The following is a 20,774-nucleotide window of genomic DNA, read 5'->3' on the forward strand; positions in this document are numbered from 1 at the left end:
CAAACAAACAAACAAACAAACAAACATCTGAAGACTTTATTTGTCTTAATCAAGTGTATTCCTTGATTATGAATTTTTATCTCTATTGACACTTTCTTCTTTTATATGCTGTTTGTGATGGCTTTTCCATAGCACTTCCACCGGAATGGCTGATTATCTTACTTCGCAGGTTTATGACTTTCATACGGTAGGCTCGGGCTCCTCATTTCCCTCCGAATGCTGCTTTGGCCACATTTCAAGATCTGGCTTTGCTCCAGTTCCTGTTTATTTGCTCTCTCCTCCCTCCCTTTTCACCATAAACACGGCTTCCTAGTTTGTTTCGGGATTTTTTTGTTCCTGATCCTTATCTGTCTGCAAGAGAAAGCTGCTACCACTACTTTCCAGGCAGCTTTTTGGTGAGTCATGGGAGGCTGTCCGTTTCCGGTCTCCAAACCACTGACTCAGGACCTGGGCTTCTGTGAGATCAGCTCTCCCCTCTGGACGAACTTCTCTCTGTTTTCGGTGATCGTTTTGCATCGCCCTGACCTCATCTGTTCTTTCTTTTCCAGAAGGTTCTGTCTTTATCCAGGACATTCCTTTCTATTTCTTCCCTCCCTTGCTCCTCCCACCACTCCCCTGCCCTCAACTAATTCTGGAAGCACACAGCTCCCTCACCTCAACTGTTGGGTCTCCAGCTGCGTGTGCGGGGGCTGGGACATTTCTGATGCCAAATCCTCTTTACTCTGGGATTCTGTTTCCTTCTCATTCATCTGCCATTTCAGTGGTGGTGTTGGAGGCTGGGAAGACAGCCAAGTGTCCGCCTGCCGCAGCCATCTTGAATTAGGTGTCCGGTTGGGGTCTTAACAGAGGGCGGTGGGGGATAACCGCCTAAGCGGATGCAGGGGTGGGGGTGGACAGGCTTTGCCCCGAGTTGTTTCTATTTGTTTGTTTGTTTCCTTTGCTCCTCAGGTTAACTTCGTGCTCTTCGTTGGCATCATCGTCATCCTTGTGCAGAAACTTCAGTCTCCAGACATGGGGGGCAACGAGTCCAGTGTTTACTTGTAAGTACCAGTGTGTTACTGCTCCCGTCACCCCCATCAGCCTCGTGGGTGGGCCTCACCCACCCCACCCAGTCACAGGCAGGACAAGGCCTGGGTTTTGATGACCATTCACCTAGGAGGGACAGTTGCAAGATGTTTGGTTTGCTGATTGAACTGCCTTCAAAATACAGTTGCCCTCCCAGCTTCTAGCCACTCCCAGGAGCTCCTAACCCACCTGGTCAGTACATGAAAGGGAAAAGAGGGACAGAGAGAGAGAGAGAGACAGACAGAGAGAGAGAGAGAGAGAGAGAACACTTTCAAGTCTTAGGAAAACTGAGATGGAAAGCCCTGGATTCCCCAGGGCTCTTCAGGCCTGGATTGTTTGGAAGTTGGATTCCTTTGGGGATCTCATTCTGCTGGAAGTTCGTGAGAACCACATAGTTGTCCATTATCCCCAGCCACAGCCGCGTGTGCACAAGGTGCTCTGGCCCACTGGAGAGCCAGTCTCTCCCTAATCTGCGTGAGAAGGAGATGGCCTTTCTCCTCTCCACTTCCCTTCAAGGTAGTGCTTGCTACCTCTGTGTCCGATGCCACTTTGGAAGCCCCCTCTTCCTTAGCAGAGGACAGTCAGATTTGCTTACGATGGATGGGGCTTGGGAGCAACCACTTCCTATGGACTGTCAGGCCTTTCTTTTCACTGCCCTTTGATTTCACAACGTGTTTGGCATTCATGTCCTTCACCGTCTATCCTCGGGGAATTTCTCCCCTCCCTTGCCCTTCTCCCCCCAGCCCCACCCCTGTCCTCATTGAATTCTGAATGCATGGGACTCCTTCACCTCCATTTTTGGTTTAAAGGGTGGGCTCATGGCCAGCTGAGTGTGTGAGGTGGGGGCCATTTCTGAGGCTGAGAAGGAGGACCTGTCCCCGGTGTTTGGCTGGAGAGGCTAGATGGGTGCAGTCCAATTCTGGGGGGCGATTCCTGGGACCCATCCACGGGCGATGTGGAAGCATGTGCTTATTCAGTACTTCCAGGAGACAGTAGATTAGAGGGAGAGATAAGGTCAGACCCACAGCCTCAGTGGGTGCTTGGTCCTATCTGCATCAGAGACCCCAACCTGGGTCTCAGAATCTGGAGGACTGCCCAGTGGGACAAAAAGGGGGACGGGGAGGGAACCCAGCAGAGTGCCACTCAGCCATTCTCTGAGGGGGAGGGAATTCCGGAGCTGCACAGGGACCAAATCCCCAAAGTTTCCTGGAAGCTCCATGGGGCTTCCATGCACTTAGTCTGTCTGTGTGTCTGTCCAGCCCTTCTCTGGTGGGTAGGGGGTTGACACAGGTCCTGGGGAGTTTATTCATGTTTTCCCTACATGCACAATGATCCCATTACATTGGAAAAGCCTTTTTTTTTGCTTTTCATTGACTGTCCTTTTCTTTCTTCCTGTTTTTGCAAGCTTTGACAAACCCACTTCTTAGACGCATGTGTGATATAGTAGGAAATAGTCCCCAAGCCCTCTGCTGAGACACATGTGTGATATAGTAGGAAATAGTCCCCAAGCCCTCTGCTGAGATGCATGTGTGATATAATAGGAAATAGTCCCCAAGACCCCTGCTGAGATGCATGTGTGATATAGTAGGAAATAGTCCCCAAGCCCTCTGCTGAGATGCATGTGTGATATAGTAGGAAATAGTCCCCAAGCCCTCTGCTGAGATGCATGTGTGATATAGTCGGAAATAGTCCCCAAGCCCTGGGCTTCTGAAGCCCTCTGGGACGACTCCCCGGGGACCCTCCAAGCTTCCCCTCACTCTGCCAGGGGAGGGACACACACAGGCACTCTTAGGAAGGAGACAAGTGAGCCTGGGAATTCTTGGGCGTCTCAAATTATTAACATGCTCAAGTGCTAAGGCAAAGGATGACAATTCTAGTCTTCCCCGAGGCTTCTCAGGAGAGAAGTCTGGCAGGCTCCTTCTGGAGGTCACAGCCGTGGAAAACCCGAGGGCACCCCATTCTGCTCTCTCATGCACACGGATTGCCACATGTCAGCATACACGTGTTGGCAACCTTTTATTTTCCCCCTGAACCTTGACAGCACTTTTAAGAAGCCCTGGTGACATGGTGGGTTGTACATTGTACTGCTAATCCATAAGGCCAACGGTTCAAACCCACCAGTCGCCCCTCGGGAGAAAGATAAGCCTATGTGATACGGCAAAGATTTAAAGTCTTAGAAACCCCAATGGGCAGTTCTGTAGTGTGTCTATAATGGGCAGGACTACTATGGTCTATAGGGTTTCTATAATGGGCAGGTCTACTGTTGTCTCTCGGGTTTCTATAATGGGCAGTCTATTGCGGTCTGTGGGGTTTCTATGAGTCGAACTTGCCTGGAGGGCAGCGGGGGCTTGGTTTTCATACACTGTATCAGCTCAGGCATCTTGGCCCAGACAGGGAAACACGCAAGCCTCTGGTAGCAGAGACCCAAGGAACGGAGATTTCCATGGCCAAAGAGCTAGCGAGTTTTGTCAGCCTGCCCTAAGTCCCAGATCAGAACCATTTGCAACTATAAGGTGGGGGGGGGGGGTGTCTAAGGCTGAGTCCCATAAGGAACCAACCGGCAGGTCTCTTTCTGCAGTCTCCAATAATCCCCTTGCAGTTTCAGTAGATGGGCTCTTTCTAGACAGGCCAGCCTCTGCTAGTCTTAAAATCCCAAAGATGAAAAACCCAGGCAGGTGTGGCCTGCAAGCTAGGTCCCCGTGGGGGCTGGGGACTTAAACAGGACAGGGGGCAACTTGGTCCCACACGTGAGAATGTTTCCAGGGTCAGGGAGACTCTGTTGGGGAAGGTGGCCCGCAATACAAATGGCAGGCCTGCTCGGAGTGGCGCTGTACTTAAAACGCCTGCACTCGGCTCATGCACTTTTAATGTTCAGAATCATTCCATGCATCCCGAGGGGGATCGGTCATCAATCATTAAATGTAACCCCTGCTTCAGAGCTGGGAGCTCATTCTCAGGGAAGGGACGTGAATCAGGGAGGAAGGAGGGAAGACGGAGCACAATGGTGGCAGGCCCTAGTCTCCAAGCTGGACTGTACCTGCATTCTTGCCCTCAAGGGATTGATAACTGGGGAGCAAGTGTAAAGTGAATGTCTGAATAAGGCCCCCTGGAAGAAGAGCCCCCTTTGTGTTTCAGCCTCGGGTCAAGGCGCCCCTCTCCCCGCAGCCCCCCGGAGTGCCTGCAAGGGAATTGGCTTTGGACTGGGGAGGTGTCAGCCGTGGCCAGATGGCAGGGCATGGTGGGAAAGGAAGATCCCAGGGCCCAAAGGCTCCACCTCGGGGCACCAGAGTTGTATGTTCGCCTGAGAAGCCTGTTTGGGTCTGCCCACAATCGCTCTCTGATTTTTTTCCCTCTGTTTCCAGAACAAATTTAAACCCGGGAGTCCCCAAGAAAGCCCGAGAGGATCCCCTGCCTCTGCCCTCAGACCAGCATTCACTCCCTTTTCTGTAGGTTGGTTCCAGCTGCTCAGATGATAAAGGGCTTGTCCTCCGTGTACCGAGTCAGCGCTCCTGACCCTGCCTCAGGAGGACCTGTTGGGGCCGGGGTCTCTCTGGAAGGAGGAGGGCACTGAGCCTCGAACCTGGTGCACCCAATAGAATGACTGGCTGGCACCATACTTGGTGTATGGCTGGGGCAGACGTGGGCATTGGCCAAGATAGGACTGAGTCGGGGCCTGGGTCATGGGTGGGCATTGCATGGGGTGAGATTGGTCTGGGCAGGGATTAGGGTTCTATCCAATGTTGTTGTCTGTGCTTGGGCTGGAAGCAGGGGTAGGGGGAGCCTGTCTTTTGGGCAGAAAGAAGTGACGTCTGAGAGACCCTAGTGGGCTCACAAAAGGAGAGGGGTGGGCGGCCTCAGGACCTGGGTTCATTCCCATTGGGTTTTCCCACTGCGGGATGGACATGTGGGATCTCGGTGGGGGAGGGAAGAGCCCATCTCTATATCCCCCGGGGGAGGGGGGCTCCCCAGAACAATGCCCATGGCCCTGCACCGTAAAGTAAAGGTGGGAGAACAGAAGACCCTGTGAGATCTGCAGAATGTCCCTTGGGGTTGTGGCGGCATGGAGGGTCAGGGCGGTCTTCCCTGAGTAGGCAAGAGAAGTAAGCATTCGTCTCAAGAACAACAACAGCCAGGAGCTCCCTATCCACGTTGATCTTCCACTCCCAATCCCCCCACCCCCACCCCCTCAACCTCTGTTGAAGAGCAGAGAACCCACCTTCACCGCTCCTGTTCAAGGTCAGCAGCAGGGAGCTGTTACCCTACTTCTGCAGATGAGAAACTCAGGCCCGGAGACCAGCTCCGGAGACCAGACTCAGGATCAAAGACCACCCAGCTAATCAGTGGTCACACGAGAGCTCCGGGGCTCCACTGCCAGCGGGGACTGGTCCAGGCTTGGTGGGGAGCCCGAGGGAAGGGAGGCAAGGATTCTGCTAAGATCTGCTGGGCTGTGCTTCTGGCCGGGGCTCTAGTGTTGCAGGAGTGCAATTTTGGGCGCTGGGCATGGGTGCTGGGCTATATGGCAGCTTAGCAATGGGAGAGGAAGGGGTGTGGGGGATGGAGAACATTTGGCTCAAACCGCCATGTCCTGTGGACCAGCTGACTGTGCAGAGCCGTGCTGGTCACTGGGACCAGGCCTTGATGGGTAAGACAGCTTCTGCCTTCACAAGGCCCCCTACGGGTGCCTTCCTCTAAGGCTTCAACACCATTTCTGGGGCTACAATGCCCACACAAAGGGCACCTGAGACTCCCCTGGTGTGTTGCCTGAGATACAGACAGGCAGGAGTGCATAGAAACCATGGACATTGGCCCCTGGCTGTAGGGCAATGGGGTCCCCTTTGCTACAGACACACCACAACGCTATGGGCAGGCTCACTGACCTTGGGATGTGGACATGGGTCCTACGCCTGCCATGGGATGTCCAGCCCTCTGCTTCAGGCTCACACCGCATTCCCTGCAGCTCCTTCACCGGCCTCAGGGGAGTCTCTTTCGCTTCTCTTGAAGCCAGCCCAGAATCGGTCACTTCCACTAGCCCCGGGTTCCCTTTATTCCTCTTGATTCAGTCCCTCTTCCCTTGTCTTCAGTTGTTCTGACATCTCGTTCTTTCTCACACCCTCGTCTCGGGCTTCCCAGCCACCACCTTTCTCTGCTGCTTTGTGTTCAGCCCCCGGCCTTCCACCCAGGGACATGGAGGGTCTGGGGGACGGGAAAATGTGTGGGAGAGAAGGGCCTCCTCTTCCATTTGTATCCAGATCTGTCTTGCTTGAAGGAGCCCCAGTAGACTAAGTAAAGCATCGGGCTGCTAACCACCAAGTCTATGGTTCAAAACCCGCCAGCTGTTCCTTGGGAGACAGATGGCATTTTCAGTACCTGTCAACCATTGGTACCCCGGGGGAGCAGTTGTACTTGATCTGGGAGGGTCCCAAGGAGTCAGAATTGACTCAAAGGCAGGGCCTTGGGATTTGGCTTTGGCTTTTGTTTTCCCCTGAAAGGAGGGCTGGTGGTGTAGTGGTTTCACATTGGGCTGCTACCCAAAGGCCAGCAGTTTGAAACCACCAGTCGCTTCATGGGAGAAAGACTGGGCTTTCTACTCCCGTCAAGAGTTATGGTCTCAGAAACTCCCAGGAACATTTCTACCCTGTCCTAGAGGCTCACTTTGGGTTGGCATCGACTCAATGGCAGTGAGTTTGGTTTCCCCTGAGAGCCTCCCACAGAGCCCTGGTAGTGTTGTTGGTTAGGCATTTGGCTCCTAACCTCAAGGCCAGCAGTTCAAACCCACCAGCCACTCCGTCAGAGGAAGATGAGGCTTGGACACTCTTGCTCTGAGTTGGAATTGCCTCAGTGACAGTGGGCTTGCTTCGGGTTATGAAGAGCCTCTCAGGCTCCAGGTCCTCTGTTCAGCCGCTCCCTGTTTCCTGCCCTCCTCATCAGAGGCACATGGTATTTTCTAGGAGCAGGATTATCCAGCCACGTTGGCCCTCAAACGGCCAGAGGATACTTTGAAGAAATCAGGGAGAAGAGTCTGCATTGACTGTGAAAGCCTCCAGGGCCCAACAGGGACCAGGAGAGTCTTGGAGCTCAAGGAGAGGGGCTTTAAAGGAGAATATCGGAAACTTATAATTTGGGGCTAAGCACCTGAACTTGGTACATAGGAGGTAACACGGGGTCCCTGGGTGCCTGTGGGCTCCTAGAGACTGCTTTCAGTGCTTACCCCACAAAGAAAGGGAGTCAGTCAGGTCACCAGCTACAAGGGGATCTGTCTACCCTTTTAAATCTGAGCAAGAAAGATAACACCTTTGAAGGCCAGATTAGCTCTCCTCCTGAGGACCCAATTAAGCTCAATATGTAATTGTCAAGAGGAACACACTCGTCTGCATTATCTTTGTGGGTCAATAGACAGACCTTGGACATTCATTAAGGGCACAGGAAACAACTTCTCAAACACAGGCTTGCCTCTAGATCATTCTTCTCAGGCTCTCATATGCATCAGAAACCCTTCAGGATTTTGTTAAGTCACAAATTCTGAGTTAGCAGGACCTGGTCGCCCCAAGACTCTACACATCTAACTCTCGCTCCCAGCACGTACGGACTCTGTGGTCCAGGAGGAGCAATGCATCCTATAGCATCTTCCACGCTCCTCCCTGCAAAGCGCAAACAGCAGCGCCCACCCCACAGCGTGGCGGGGACTGAAATGAGCACCGGCAATCCAACGGAGGCCCACCCAGTGGTACCCGCAGGGGGCGTGGCCCCCGCTGGATCCATCTTTGATGTATGCGAGTGAGAGTTTGGCCTCCGTCAAATGACACATCACCACATGTGGGGGACCTTCAGGCCTATACTCAGAAGGCTGGAATCAAACCATCCATGAATGCCAAGGGCCCCTTCTCCCTGTCTGTCGGTTTTCACTTGTACGGAGCTTCGTTGCATATATCAATCTGCCAGCAAGTCCGAGGACCCTCTCTGAGGGGGATTTACGACTGCACACCTCTTAATCTGCCTCTTGTTTGTAAGAGAAGGGTCCACAGTTGGTGGCAACCGAGACATCAGCAGGACCTCGAAGAACACAAGAGTTGGCTTGAGCTCTCTTGGACGACTTGGAAGCTCTGCGTTGTTCCCAATAACTGGCTTCCAGCTCCCCTGTGGACCTTCCAAAGCTGACTTCCTTCTAGAGACAATATAACAGTGACCAGTGATGCTTCCACCCCCTCCCCTGCCCTCTGAACGCATGTTCCAGTGCCCAGTCCAGTGGTGTCCAGCAGAACTCTCCAAGGCAATGGGAAGACCCTCTGTCTCTGCTGCCTGATAGGAGAGCTGTGTTTGTGCGGCCATCGAGCCCTTGAAACGTGGTCCCTGTGATGGAGGGACAGGGCTTTTAATCTTACTCCATGTCCCTTGTACTCACAAAGAGCTACGTGTAGTTAGTTAGAAGCTGCCATGTCGGACGTCTCAGCCGGACCAACACAGATCACCCGTAGAGCTGTGTCCCCTTACTGCCCTGGATGATTGACCTCAAGGTGCCGGGGGCTCAGAGAGAAGATGGTGAGGTGGGATGGCGTGGTTGGAGAAGAGGACAGGTAGAGGGAAGCCAGAGCAGTGGCCACCTAGAGGCTTTCCCAGCCAACCCCTTAGCTGGCTCAATTCCAAGTGCCATCAGGTCAGGCTTGTGTAGTCCGTGAGGTCCATGGCATGACTGTCCGGCCGCCCATTTCACTGAGTGCCCCCCAGCCAGGCCGTACTCTCAGCTTGGAGCTGACACGAGACAGCCAGCCTCTGGCTTCCTGCATGAGACCAGCCCCCAGCCCCCGCCTTCCAAGCACACTCTTTCACTCCCAATCCCCTCCACCTGTCGGTGGTCTGTGTGTGTGTGTGTGTGTGTGTGTGTGTGTGTATGCACACATACAGTCTTGCATTTCTGTGTCCAGAGCCGGCCTTGTCTTGGTCCACAACTTCTGTATCCTTCCCGTGACTGCCCTGGCCCTGCGTCCACCTTCTCCCCTCTCCAGCCCTCCTCGTAAACGGTGTTGACCAAACCCAACCCAGTTCTTCCACTGTCCTCATGCCCCGGCTGACAGAAGTGCTAATCTTGTCACACCCAGCAGCTGCGTGCAGAAATGCTACTGCAAGCCACAGCGGGCTGAGCAGCACTCTTGCAAGATGTCAGAACTGTCCACCATTACTCTGTAAGTGTGCGTGGCCGTGGCTGTGGCCGGGGCCTCCTGGACGGGAGGGAGGGGGCCGCATGCTGCCGCCGCCGCCACCACCTCCGCTGCCTCAGGCTTGAGTCCTGCCGGGCAGTGCCCCCAGCCCAGCCGCCCCTGCTGTTGCATGTTGGCGCTCTGTGTGTCTCGTGAGTCCTCTGCAGCCTGTGCCGTGGTGACGAGGGGAGGGTGCAGGATGGAACTGTGGGCTGCTGGCCTGCAGCGGGCCCTGGGCTTAGGGGGACTCTGCCCTGGAGCCTCTGTGTGGATTTCTGCAAATCCCCTGGGCTTCAGTCTTTACATTGTTTCTGGGTCCTGGAGTCTGAGTTCCTATAAGGCGGCCTCCAGCCACAGAGCCCTCAGATATGCCAAGCTGAGATCAGCTCATTTAAGCCCCGTGACACCCCATGGAGGTGGGTACTTGGGTGACCTCCGGGCTGCAGATGAGGAAAATGAAGCACAGAGAGGCTAAGTGATTGACTCCTGGCCGCATGATTTGAACCCAGGAGTGCCAGCCTCTCTGCAACAATGCCCCTCTTGGGGGCAGGAGGGCACACCAGTGTCCCCAGGCAGCCCATTGTCATCCAGGTGTCTCTCCCCAGTAGAAGCTCTTCTGCCCATTGGGGGCCTCTCAGGTCAGGAGGGCCTTGGGTGGAGCTCAGACACCCTCTGAACTAAGCAGATTATGGGGTATCTGTATCACTGTTCTGAAAGAGGGAGCATTCGGTCCCATTTCCAGGCCTTGATCAGTCCTGGAGTAGGGGCCCCAGGCCCTGCCCCATCTGCCAGTGGGACCCCGGGATGGCCTGGGTCTTCTGCAGAGGTCTCTGACCGCAGGTGGGAAGGAAGGGGCTGTCCTTGCACTGTACTGTTGGGTCCCTTTGCTGCCAGTCCCTGCTGTGCCCTTTGTGGGGGGGAAGAGCCTGCCTCACTGCTACTCGCATCAAGCCTGTTCTGTCTGATGCCCCCACGAAAGCGAGAGAGCTTTGACCTTGCAGTTCCCAGAACCCCCTGCAAGCTGCAGGCACAGGCCCATGCATGAGGCCCTGCTGGTGGAGAAGCGAGGAGGGAGGAGTGTAGGAGCTGATGCTACAGTCGTGTTGCTAGCCCACTTTCTTTGCTTAGCCCTGTACATTAAGCTTCTTGCAAGTGACCGCTCTAGGCAAGTCCCCAGAGGAGCCCCTAGATGTCCAGGCCATGCATGACCAGGAGTGGTCCTGCTATTTCTTGGAGTAACTTTCTGTTGCCTTTCTGGTGTGAGGCGCTGAGCATGGGGAGGGTTGGGGTGATCAAGTTCAGGGTGGCCTGCATGGAGTTCCCAACCAGGCTCAGGTTTACGGGCTCCAAGGCTTCTTTTCCAGCCTCATGGTCCCTGGGTGGCACTCACCGCCCACTGTTAAATGTTTGGATGGTAACCCAAATGTAGGCGATTCAAATCTACCTAGCGGTGCCTTGGAAGAAAGAGCTGAGTGTCTGTTTCAAGAAACCAGCCCTTAGGAACCGAGGGGGGCACCCTCTGAGCCCAAGACACACGAGGCCTCCGCCCTTGGGAGTTGATTTCCATGGCAGCGTGCAGTTTTTGTTCTGAGAATCCGAGACTCCATCCTTCACGGAACAGGCATTTTTCCATACCCACCGTGGGTGAGAAAAGACATCAGCAGGCAGCACCCTGCGTTCAGGGAGACAAAGCCTGAGAGAATACAGACAAACAGGGCTGGAATGGAAGGACAGACCTCCCCAGGCTCATATCTGGGTCCAGAGCAGCAGTCCACTCATACCCTGGGTCCTGGGGCACAATAGGTGACCAAGGCATCTGGGGACAGTGGTAAGATGGGCAGGGGCCCAGCCCCAGGACCTCTTTTTTCCAGGCTGAGCCTTGGAGATCTCAGGCCCTCCTCACTGCCTCACCCCTCTCCCATCCTTCTCTTTCCATGGACACTAGGAAGCATAGGCCTCACATGGGACCATGGGCCACAATCTCCAGGAATCCAGAGTCCCCACATTCCACAGTGCTGGTGTGGGACCCTTTTCTGAGAGGGGAGGACAGGGGTGGTGTTAGATCCAGTGGCTGCCCCCACTCTTGTGTTTTCCCCTAGCTCCAGTGGGACATCCTGTACCCACCTCACTTCCCAGGGACCTGGGCTGGCCCTGAACAGGGCTGGCCACTTTTTCAGTGCAGGAATAGGCTCTTTGGGGAGGTCTAGGGCCATACTGGTTATACGTTAGACTGCGATCCCCAAAGTCAGCAGTTCAAAACCACCAGTTGCTTTTCTGAAAGAGAAAGACAGGGCTTTCTACTCCCGTAAAGAATCACAGTTATCCCAAGCTCCCAGGGGCAGTTCTACCTTGTCCTATAAGGCCGCTGTGAGTTGCCATTGACTCGATGGCAGTTTTAGAGGAAGTTGTTGGAGCTTTAGAGGAAGCCAGGTTGATGGTAGGAAGAGAAGGTCCCACCCTTGCAGCGCTTCTAAGGCACCCTGACTCCTCACTGGGGCGCACGATCACGTGCTTATCAAGACACACATTCATGAAGTTTCAGCCTGGCCTTCTCTGCCCTGCACCCTCAATTCACAGCACAGTCTACTGTGGGCGCACGGGCCCTGGGTATGTAGGGAAGCACCCAGAGAGCCCTTCTCCGGAGGAGCCAGATCCCTGTGGATCCATTCTCCTCTCCCGCTGACACACCCCTCTGACGTAGCTGACATGTGGTTCTCTGTGCCCAGCATTGGGAAGTCCTTCTGAGAATCCATCCCAAGCCTTTCCTGTTCTGATCTCCCATCACCCAGCAGGAGTCCCCACCGAGTGTCTCTGCAAACTCTGGGGCTGCTCATGAAGGCCTTTGGGACCTCGTAGCAGAGCAGGAGGGCATCTGTTCTCTTTGAGGACCCGTCACACCCCTGGTGCTGCCCAGGCTTCATCCTGACTTCCCTGCACAGCACACAGGAGGTCTATGTGAATTGCATACTCCCAAGTTCATTTTCAGTGGTGTCCAACTGAAGGAGCCTCTAGGGTCAGATGTGGCTGCAGGGAAGTCTCTTCTGCAGGTTAGGGATGATTCTCTCCCCCCTACTGCCCCAGAAGAGTCCAGGGGAGCCCCGAAATTTGTTAGCCACCTCTCTTCTCCCAGGCCGTGTGCTGGCCGGGTTAGGTGAGGCTGAGCAGGGACTCACACAGCAGGCTTGCTCAGATCTGAGGGAGAGAAATGATCTGGGCCCAAGATTCTCTGCCCTCTGTCACTCTGGTCCCTGGCACCCCCGGCAGATGTCTCCCTTTCTCCCGACAGACGGCTGGCACGCTCCACCCTGCTGCTCATCCCGCTGTTTGGAATTCACTACACGGTCTTCGCCTTTTCCCCGGAGAACGTCAGCAAGAGAGAGAGACTTGTGTTTGAGCTGGGGCTGGGCTCCTTCCAGGTAGGCTGCTGCGGGGTGGGTGGGGAGCCCCTGGCCACAGACCTGCTGCTGCCTCTGGAAATGTCTCTCACCTGTGCTCCGGGTCTCCCAGTCCCACCTCTGAAACAGAGGATTAAAGCAGGCATCCTCAGCTGTGAACGCCCTTTCTGTTCTCATCCCTTCTGGGCTTCCGGGGGGGTGGGGTGAGGGGGGGGGGGAGACACATCCATGGGTGCGTGACCCATCTGGATGGCTAAGCTGGGCCGCCCTTGGGTGCTTTGAGCTGGCACATCCCCAGCCCTTACTATTGGCCTGGTGCAGTGTCCCCAGGAGACCTCTGTCCGCAGCCTGGCTTTGGCGGGCAGGGCTCCTTACAGAGCATGGTCCCCAGCACAGGACCTGGACACAGAGCGCTAGCTGAAGGGCCTCGGTGGGTGGGTGGGTGTGCAAATAATTGACTTGGGGTTCAGATAGAGGCTCGGCGAATGAAAGAAATAAGGAGGCGGGGCTGTAAACCAGGGAGGGGAGGGTGGAGAGCCCCTGGGTCCAGGCAGGCATCTGTGACTTCCCTGAGTGTCCCCGGGAAACAGCCTCTCCAGACTGCAGCTGTAGATGGTGCCACCTGATTCCCATGCTCAGAAAGTTGCTCCGTGCTTCTAACTTTGACCTCCCCCTGCCCCTGGCTTCATTCAAGGCCATTTCACCTGTGCAGCATTCGCTCTTAACCCTGGTGGGCTGGGTGCCTAGACAGAGCCCTGGTCCCCGCCCACGTCCAGGGCTAGGGTCCCTGCCTCTAACCTCACTGACACATTCTGGGATATGAGGAGACAGTTCTTTTTAGTCTGTTGATGGGGAAATAATTCTAAATGCCAGGAACATATGTATGTATATCTATATGTCACATAACTGCATGTCTACTCTGGGGAGTACGTCCTCCACCCGGTGTGTGTGTGTGTCCAGGAGTGCAGGGTTGGAGGGAGGTGGAAAGGGGAGGTGGTGGAGGCTAAAGATGGCACAGGCCAGTTCTGATTGGAGGGACAGAGGAGGAAGAGGCAGGGTCTGGTCCTCAGGGAGCCTGCAGGCTGGTTGGGGGCACCCAGAGATCAGTGCCAGCGGCAGTGGGAACCTCAGGATGGGGCTTTAGGGGAGGCCAGCGGAGGCTGGGGTGTCCAGGGAGAAGTTCTTGTAGACAATGTGCTAGAAGGGGCCTTTGTGGGGCAGCCAGGGCAGTGGGGCAGTGGGAGGGACTGTGGCCAGCCACTGGACTTCTAGGCCCATCTTCACAAAGCAGAACGTGGCCCATCCTACCCCAGGCCCCTGGAGGGATGGCCCTGTTCCACACAGGGCAGCCAGGCCGGTGCCGTTTTCCTGCTCTTCCCCCCCCCTCGCCCCCCCCCCCACCTCTCCATGCAGCATGTGGACAACTGCATTCTCAGGTCTGTCTTGGCACTCTCTCCCCAGGGCTTCGTCGTGGCGGTCCTCTATTGCTTCCTGAACGGGGAGGTAAGACTCCGACCCTTGGGCTCTAAGCAGAGGAGACAGGGCCAACTGGGGGAGCAGGGAGCACAGTGGGTGGCCTGCTGGCAGCCCCACGTAGAGATTCTGCCACAGGCCAGGGCTCTGCTGGCTCCCTGGATAAAGAGCACCTGGATGAATAGTCAGCTTCCAGCATCAGGTGGACACCCTCTGGCCCTGCTTTGCCTGTGGTGCGGCTAAGGCCCCACCTCTAAGTAGGGAAGGAAGACATTTGTTTGGCAGAGGATGGGTTCGGCACCCAGGGAACTGGGTGGGTGGGTGGGTGGGGAGTTGCCGCATGGTCTGTGGTCACTAAGGCAGCCTACTGAGGAGACATCGACAACCAGGAAGACAAAGGGCCAGACCCTGGTACCCACTGCTCATGAGGCTGCCATGGGCAGGGTGAGGGCAGAGCCAGCCCGCCCCACCCAAACTGTCCCTAGAATGGGGACAGTGGGGCCTTAGAAGAGGTGCCTGGGACCCTTTAGTAAACTTTCTTTCAGAGCTATGGTTTGGGGACATGCCCGCTAGCTTATTTGAGGTGATGTTTTGGAGCAGTGATCAGAGCAGAGGTGCTGTTGGTGAATGGGATGGGTTCAGGGAGTGATGGGGGTCACGGCACCAGTGCGTGGGTCTTAACTACGTGGCCTAATGACCTCAGGCAGCCCCTCCCTCTGTGGCCTGTGAGTAACCAGAAGGTTGGACTCCTTGGTCTCCAAGGCCCACTGTAGGAGTGTCGGATTAGGGTAGACAGGACCCTTCAGGGAGGGGCCGGCCAAGCGAAGACCCTGAGGGGGATGGCATGCAGCTTGTTCAGGACTGGGTTTGATCTATCACCTGCCGGAGATGGCACAGGGCCCGACAGCCTTTCCTTCCACTGTACGAGTGGTTAGTTATGAGTTAGAGGACCACCTCAGTGTCAGCTGACCATAATCAAAGGCCTGTAGTGGGTGTGGGAAGTCAAGGAGAGGCTGGGGGTGGGAGTGGGAGCAGCTACAGCTGGGCAGTTCTGCACCCACAGAGATGGAGGCTGGATCTCACCCCACACCCCTTGTCCATGCTAAGATCTGCTACCTGGGGCCATGCCTCTCCACCTTGTCTGCACACCCGGACCCCAGATGCCTGGGACTTATCCCTGAAAGGTTGATGTACTTATTCAGGGGCTTGGTATAAAATCTCCTCTGGGTGCTTAGAAGCTTCCAGATGCTTGTCAAGTGCAGCCCATAGCAGGTGGTCCCTTCCTTGATCCACCTGTCCTGGGGGCTGCTCTGCAAAGATCCTTTGAGAGGCCACCAGGGGTTAGCTTCTCATGGTAGGACGTTCAGAGTCAGGAACCGAGGTCCAACAGACGCCATTGGAGGGGCTTTGCTTAGCTAGTGGTATGAAGGCCAGCTGTGCGGCTACATCCCTGTGGCCCCTGGGCTGCAGGCTGCATCTGGGCCCCTCAGCAGGGAGCAGAGGGGTGCTTGATATGGGGCTGGCCGTGCATGGGTCTGTCAGGTGGAGTGGCTGCCCTTGGGAGTAACGGCCAGCTTCCTCCCTGCAGGTGCAGGCGGAGATCAAGCGCAAGTGGCGGAGCTGGAAGGTGAACCGCTATTTCACCATGGACTTCAAGCACCGGCACCCATCCCTGGCCAGCAGTGGTGTCAACGGGGGCACCCAGCTCTCCATCCTGAGCAAAAGCAGCTCCCAGATCCGCATGTCCGGCCTCCCGGCTGACAACCTGGCGACCTGAGTCCCACCCCATGTCCCCTTCTCTCCTCCACAGCACAGGCCGGGGCGGTGGGCAGGCGGGTAGTGTGTGGCCCACGCGTGTTTGCACCTCTTCCCTTCCCCCGGCCGGCCTGGGCTGCTGGCTTGGCTCCTGGATGTGGGGAGGAGGATTCAGGGCACAGAACGCTATGTCCCCTCTTCATTGTTGACACTGGCCCCTACCTGCCCTGGCTCCCTGGGTCCTGATCCCAGACCTGTAAATAACTCATCCAATTTGGAAAAGTTGCCACCTCCCTTGCCCCTTGGTCCAGGGTCCTTGCTCATGCCCAGGCAGGCCCCCAGCTCCATCTCCACTGCATCGCCACCAGCCTCCATGGCGGCCTGACTCCTTGTGAGCAGAGGTCAAACAGATAGCCCTGCCCCAGCAGTGTCTGATTCTGGGTGCGCCCCCGTGGGAGTCCGCTCACACCGTGCACTGCCCTTCCTGTCCTGGGCCCAGCTCTTGAGCTGGCCAGAGGGGCAGCATGGCCTCAGACCAGGGGCCTCCTCATGCTTCTCCAGAGTCCAGGGCTCTGGATGCCAGACTCCTGGGTACTGGCCAGTGGGACAGAGACTTGAGCATGGGCAGGGGCTGTGGGTCAGAGAAAGCTCTGGTGCTTTCCCCGTGGCCCAAGAAGAAGAACCGAGAGCCTGGCATGTGGAGGGTCTGATGGAAGGAGTCTGGGAGATCCGTGGGAGAAGCCCTCTTAGTTCCTTCATCCCCCACTACCACCTCAAGATGGGCAAGGATTCTGCAGAGAGTCTCCATTCTGCCCCTCCTGCTCCCAGCATCAGTGACAGCAGGTGAGAGATGGCCCCAGAGGTGATATGTCCGAACATGCCCACTCCAGAGCCCCTCAGCTTCCTGCTCCCCATTTCGCACGTCAAAGCCATGGCTAGGATGAACCAATGAGCCAGCCCCGTGCTTGTGATGTCAGCAAATTCCGAAGCGGGGCATCCTCTTCACCCAACCGCCCTCTGTTGACAGTGAGGAGCCTCAGCCAGCAGCTCCTGGGGCTTGGGCTCCGCTATTGAACTCTTTCTGGGACCTTTGGGCCACCAGAGGGTGCGACAGTGTCTGGAAAAGAAGATCATTAGGCAGATGATGCTGAAGAGGCAGGGGTGGCCACTCCCCGACACCTGCCCAGCTTCCCCAGCTGGAAGCTGCACCTGCATGGCCACTACCCTGAGAATCGAGATGGAGGCAGGGCTCCTTTCAGGGAAGAAGAGACGCGCTCTGCATCGCCATGGCCCCATGTGGGCCCAGTGAATTCCATGTCTGCCCTTGGCCCAAGTCTGTGTGCAGGCTTGTCTCATGATTGTGTTCTGCAGTGTCTGGCGTTTGGGTCCAGGGACATGCTGCTCTGGCTGCTGTTGTAAAGCAGAAGAGCCCAGGGGACCGGTGGGATTGTCCCTGGAGAAGCCATCATTGACTGGGAAAGGGCCAGACTGCTGTGGTCCAGCGATGAGCCGTGTCCTTGTACAGTAAAGCCCAGCTGGGTCCCCAGCCTTTGGAAAAGCAGGGGTGGAGGGAAGGGAACGGTTGCTTCCCTGTTCTTGGGCACATTTGGTGAACTCAGGCTGACCAGGGGGAAGCAGGGACCCATGCACCCAACTCCATTATCCCTCACAGGTGTGTGACCCAGGCCAGCGTCCACTGGCTGCCCCCACTTTGGACACCATTAGGGGCTCCTTGGAGGGTGCTGTGGCTTAGGGCCCAGAGATCAGTCAGCCTCCTACTGCTGAGACTGGACTCAACGCGTCAGTGTGAGACCTCGGTTCCCCCATTTGTGAGATGAGGCACTCACAGTGCTTCCCCGGCTCTGTTCATGGGCAGTTGTCCAGTTCAATGGCCAGGCAGGTCAAAGGGCTGGCGTGACATTTACATTTTTGATGTGTAGCTGTGTGCTATACATATGCATATATGTGTGTGTATGGATGGGCGTGCTGTTTATTTTCCCTTTCTTAGAAGGGGACCTGTCTCCTCCATGTGAGCACCACGGGGAAACTGGTGGGGCAGGCTCTGTTCCGGAGGGAAGGGCCAGGCCAGGGGTATTTGAACAGGTGTCTTGGATGTGATGGTGAGGTGCAGACAGAGCCATACACCTGGTCATGGTAGGGCTTCCTGTGGGGGTGGGCAGGGGTCACTTCTGGATCACAGGAGCTGTTCCCTGGGGAGAGGTCCCACTCCTTTATCATGACCCCCACTAGCAAGTGGTCTTCACTGTGGGAGAAGAACCCTTAACGTTATAGATGTATTATCCTACAATGACCAAAACACAACCCTGACCCCCAGATCCTGTGCTGCCACCTGAGTTCCGAGCCGGGGTCCCCCCAGAGGTTCTGGTTCCCATCAGTGGGCTTTGCTGTCTGCGGGGGTGACTGCTGCCTTGTGGCTGAATGTTCCAGGAGTGCAGGCAGCTGGCCTTCAGGGTCGCAGGCAGTGTGGGGACAGCTTAAATCTGAGTACGTAGACTCTGCCCTTTCTGACGCTCTGTTTTCAAATCCATAAAGTGGGCAGTAAGACTTAATGGTTTGTACAGGACATTGCAGCTCAGAAATTCACTGTCTAAACACCAGTCATGGACTCTGAGTGGGTCCCAAGTAGGACCGAGCTATTTTTCTGGACTGAAACACATGTCTTGTGAGGAAGAGTTGGGAGACTTGGGAATGGTGGGATTAGAGAGGAGCAGCCCTACAGTGGCCTGTCTCCATGTCTCTAGGGGATTGTTACTTCCGAAGGGGTTATTCTTGTTCTATGCAATCCTAAAGAACAGAACTCTGACCCATGGGAGGCTAAATTCTGCTTGGGACAGTGCCATTTCTCATGGCTGTCCAGCCACAGTACAGTGTCCAGAGAGCAACCTCTGCCAAGTGGAGATGGGCTTCCAAGTCCGGGATGCTAAGGCTATCAGGGGCCTGGGATGGGGTCAGAGCGTGGGACTTGGGCGCTGCTGAGGGTTCACGAGTCTCCAGGCTAAGGCCAGCCACGTTCTTTGTCTCAGTGGGAAACTGTGCCCTCCTTGAATCTGGGCCATGGATCTAGAGTGAGTCCTCCCTAAAAAAAGTCCCTGACCTAGGTTCTCTGGAGAACAGAGCCAGGCCCAAGGCTTGGGATCCTCCATATCCGTTAACACCCACCTCCACCGCTGACTCACCTCCTCGCTTGGCTCTTGTCAGTCCCAGGAAAGGAGAATGCAAAGGGGGTTTCTCTGAAATTCTCTGAGGACCCCTGCTCCCTTCAAAGTGGGAGCCATGAGTCCTTTGTCACTAGGAGTCCCTACTTGAGCACAGGATCCACGAGACCAGTTGGAAGAGCCCTGAGCAGGGAATGGGGAATGAGGTTTTCTCCCAGTTCTGTCAGGGACCTGCTGTTCCACCTTGGCATATTTCCCACAGAGAGATGGCATGGGTTGGGGTGGCGGGATTCACAAAAATCCTAGAGCTGGGAGGAAGCTTGGAGTTCTTCAGATCAAAGTTCCCCGTTGGATGCATAAGAAAACACTTAGCAGGGATGTCCAGCATGGCGCTTGTATCCAATGTGCTATATAATGGTCCACATGAGCCAGAATGCCACTCCCAGTAAAACATCCAATAGACATGCAGTGTTGCACAGGAGGGGCGCTGGAGATACAGTTTTCCAGGACATGAGGTGCGATGTGGGAGAAGCCTGCTTACTAACCGGCTTCCCCACCTGTGAGATTCCAAGCCCTCACCTCTCTGGACCTCAGCCTCCTCATCTGAGAAATGGGTAGACAAGCTTTGCCTGGTCTACCCCACAGGTCAGAGAAATGGTTCAAGTCGAATCTTCCTGTGTGTAACGTGCTTTGAAAGTGGCATATGTGTGGACTGGCTACTGGGATGAAGCCCTGACCCTCCTGAAAGATCCTTTTGCTCTTTGTCTATGGCTACTGCTTTGAGCCCTCCCAGATTAACCTTTGCCCCATTCATTCACACCACCAGCATCGGGGACAAGGAGGCAGCCAGGAGGCTCTGGGAAACACAGAATTCCAGTATTCTCTTTGTCAGCCTTCTGCTTTTTCTCTTGGGGTTAGGGTGGGGAGACGTGAGGCAGCATTTCCATGTGAGCCTTTCAGAATCTTTTCAAGGATCTGGACTATCTCTCCAGTGGGCTGTGACCCATACCTCCTCTTTTCCTTGAGCTCCAAGTTCCCGGATGTGTGTCTTGTCTGGTGTCTGTCCGTCTGCTGTAGCTTTGCTTCGGTCAGGGCTTGAGTGGCACAGCCCTTGGCATCCCAAGAGGCATGTTACCGAGCTCACTCCTGGGAGCTGGCCCAGCCTGGGCTTCCTCTCACACGGTCAAGATACGTCCCCGCAGATCTCACTGCTGTTGCCGTTGCCGCTCATGCTGTGCTGACTACCTGGTCCAGATTTTAAGGATGTCAACTTATGTAGATGATTCAATAAATGTCTTAGCCCTTTTCCCAGTGGGTTGGCGGATGTCATTGGGTGGGGAGGAGAGGGGTCCTGTAAGATCTGGCCACTCCAGAGTCATGGCGTCTTTCAACCCGGTGGTCATGCTCAGCCCACGGGAGAGGTTTGTGCATTTGAGTGAGTTTAGAATGGGCTTGGGAAATTAAACTTATCTTGGTTGCAAAAATACACTCAAGGATCATGCAGCTGGAGTGGAGTCAAGGTCACTTGGAAATTTCTCCTACAAATGGAAGAAACCCACCAAATAATGGTTGATGGCTCACGGCTTTCATATTTCCCAATGCGAATGACCACCAGGTCTCCCAAGTAGCCAGAGTCCCATCTCCCAGTGTTGCTGGAGATTCAGAACCATTGAGGTTCTTTGGGTCACCACATCCCCTCACAGCCGTGTTTACATTCA

The 20,774-nt window shown here is 55.4% G+C and overlaps 1 protein-coding gene across 9 annotated transcripts in view; it reads left to right on the forward strand.

The window, feature by feature from the left end:
• The window catches only part of ADCYAP1R1 (ADCYAP receptor type I), a 66,769-nt gene extending 46,406 nt beyond the window's left edge, over positions 1 to 20,363 (forward strand). For 6 of the 9 annotated variants that reach the window (XM_045289031.1, XM_045289030.1, XM_045289034.1 and 3 more), the window contains 5 exons: positions 949 to 1,040; positions 9,159 to 9,242; positions 12,544 to 12,673; positions 14,114 to 14,155; positions 15,714 to 20,363. In XM_045289031.1, the coding sequence (XP_045144966.1) occupies positions 949 to 1,040; positions 9,159 to 9,242; positions 12,544 to 12,673; positions 14,114 to 14,155; positions 15,714 to 15,902 (537 nt within the window). In that variant the 3' untranslated portion in view covers positions 15,903 to 20,363. The remainder of the gene's footprint in view (positions 1 to 948; positions 1,041 to 9,158; positions 9,243 to 12,543; positions 12,674 to 14,113; positions 14,156 to 15,713) is intronic. The other 3 variants (XM_045289036.1, XM_045289037.1, XM_045289033.1) reach the window with 2 other exon arrangements.
• Positions 20,364 to 20,774: the final 411 nt, after the last annotated feature.

This window comes from Echinops telfairi, unplaced genomic scaffold (assembly GCF_000313985.2).
Source record: "Echinops telfairi isolate 266 unplaced genomic scaffold, ASM31398v2 ScPeMD7_23;HRSCAF=83, whole genome shotgun sequence".
Classification (NCBI taxonomy): domain Eukaryota; kingdom Metazoa; phylum Chordata; class Mammalia; order Afrosoricida; family Tenrecidae; genus Echinops; species Echinops telfairi.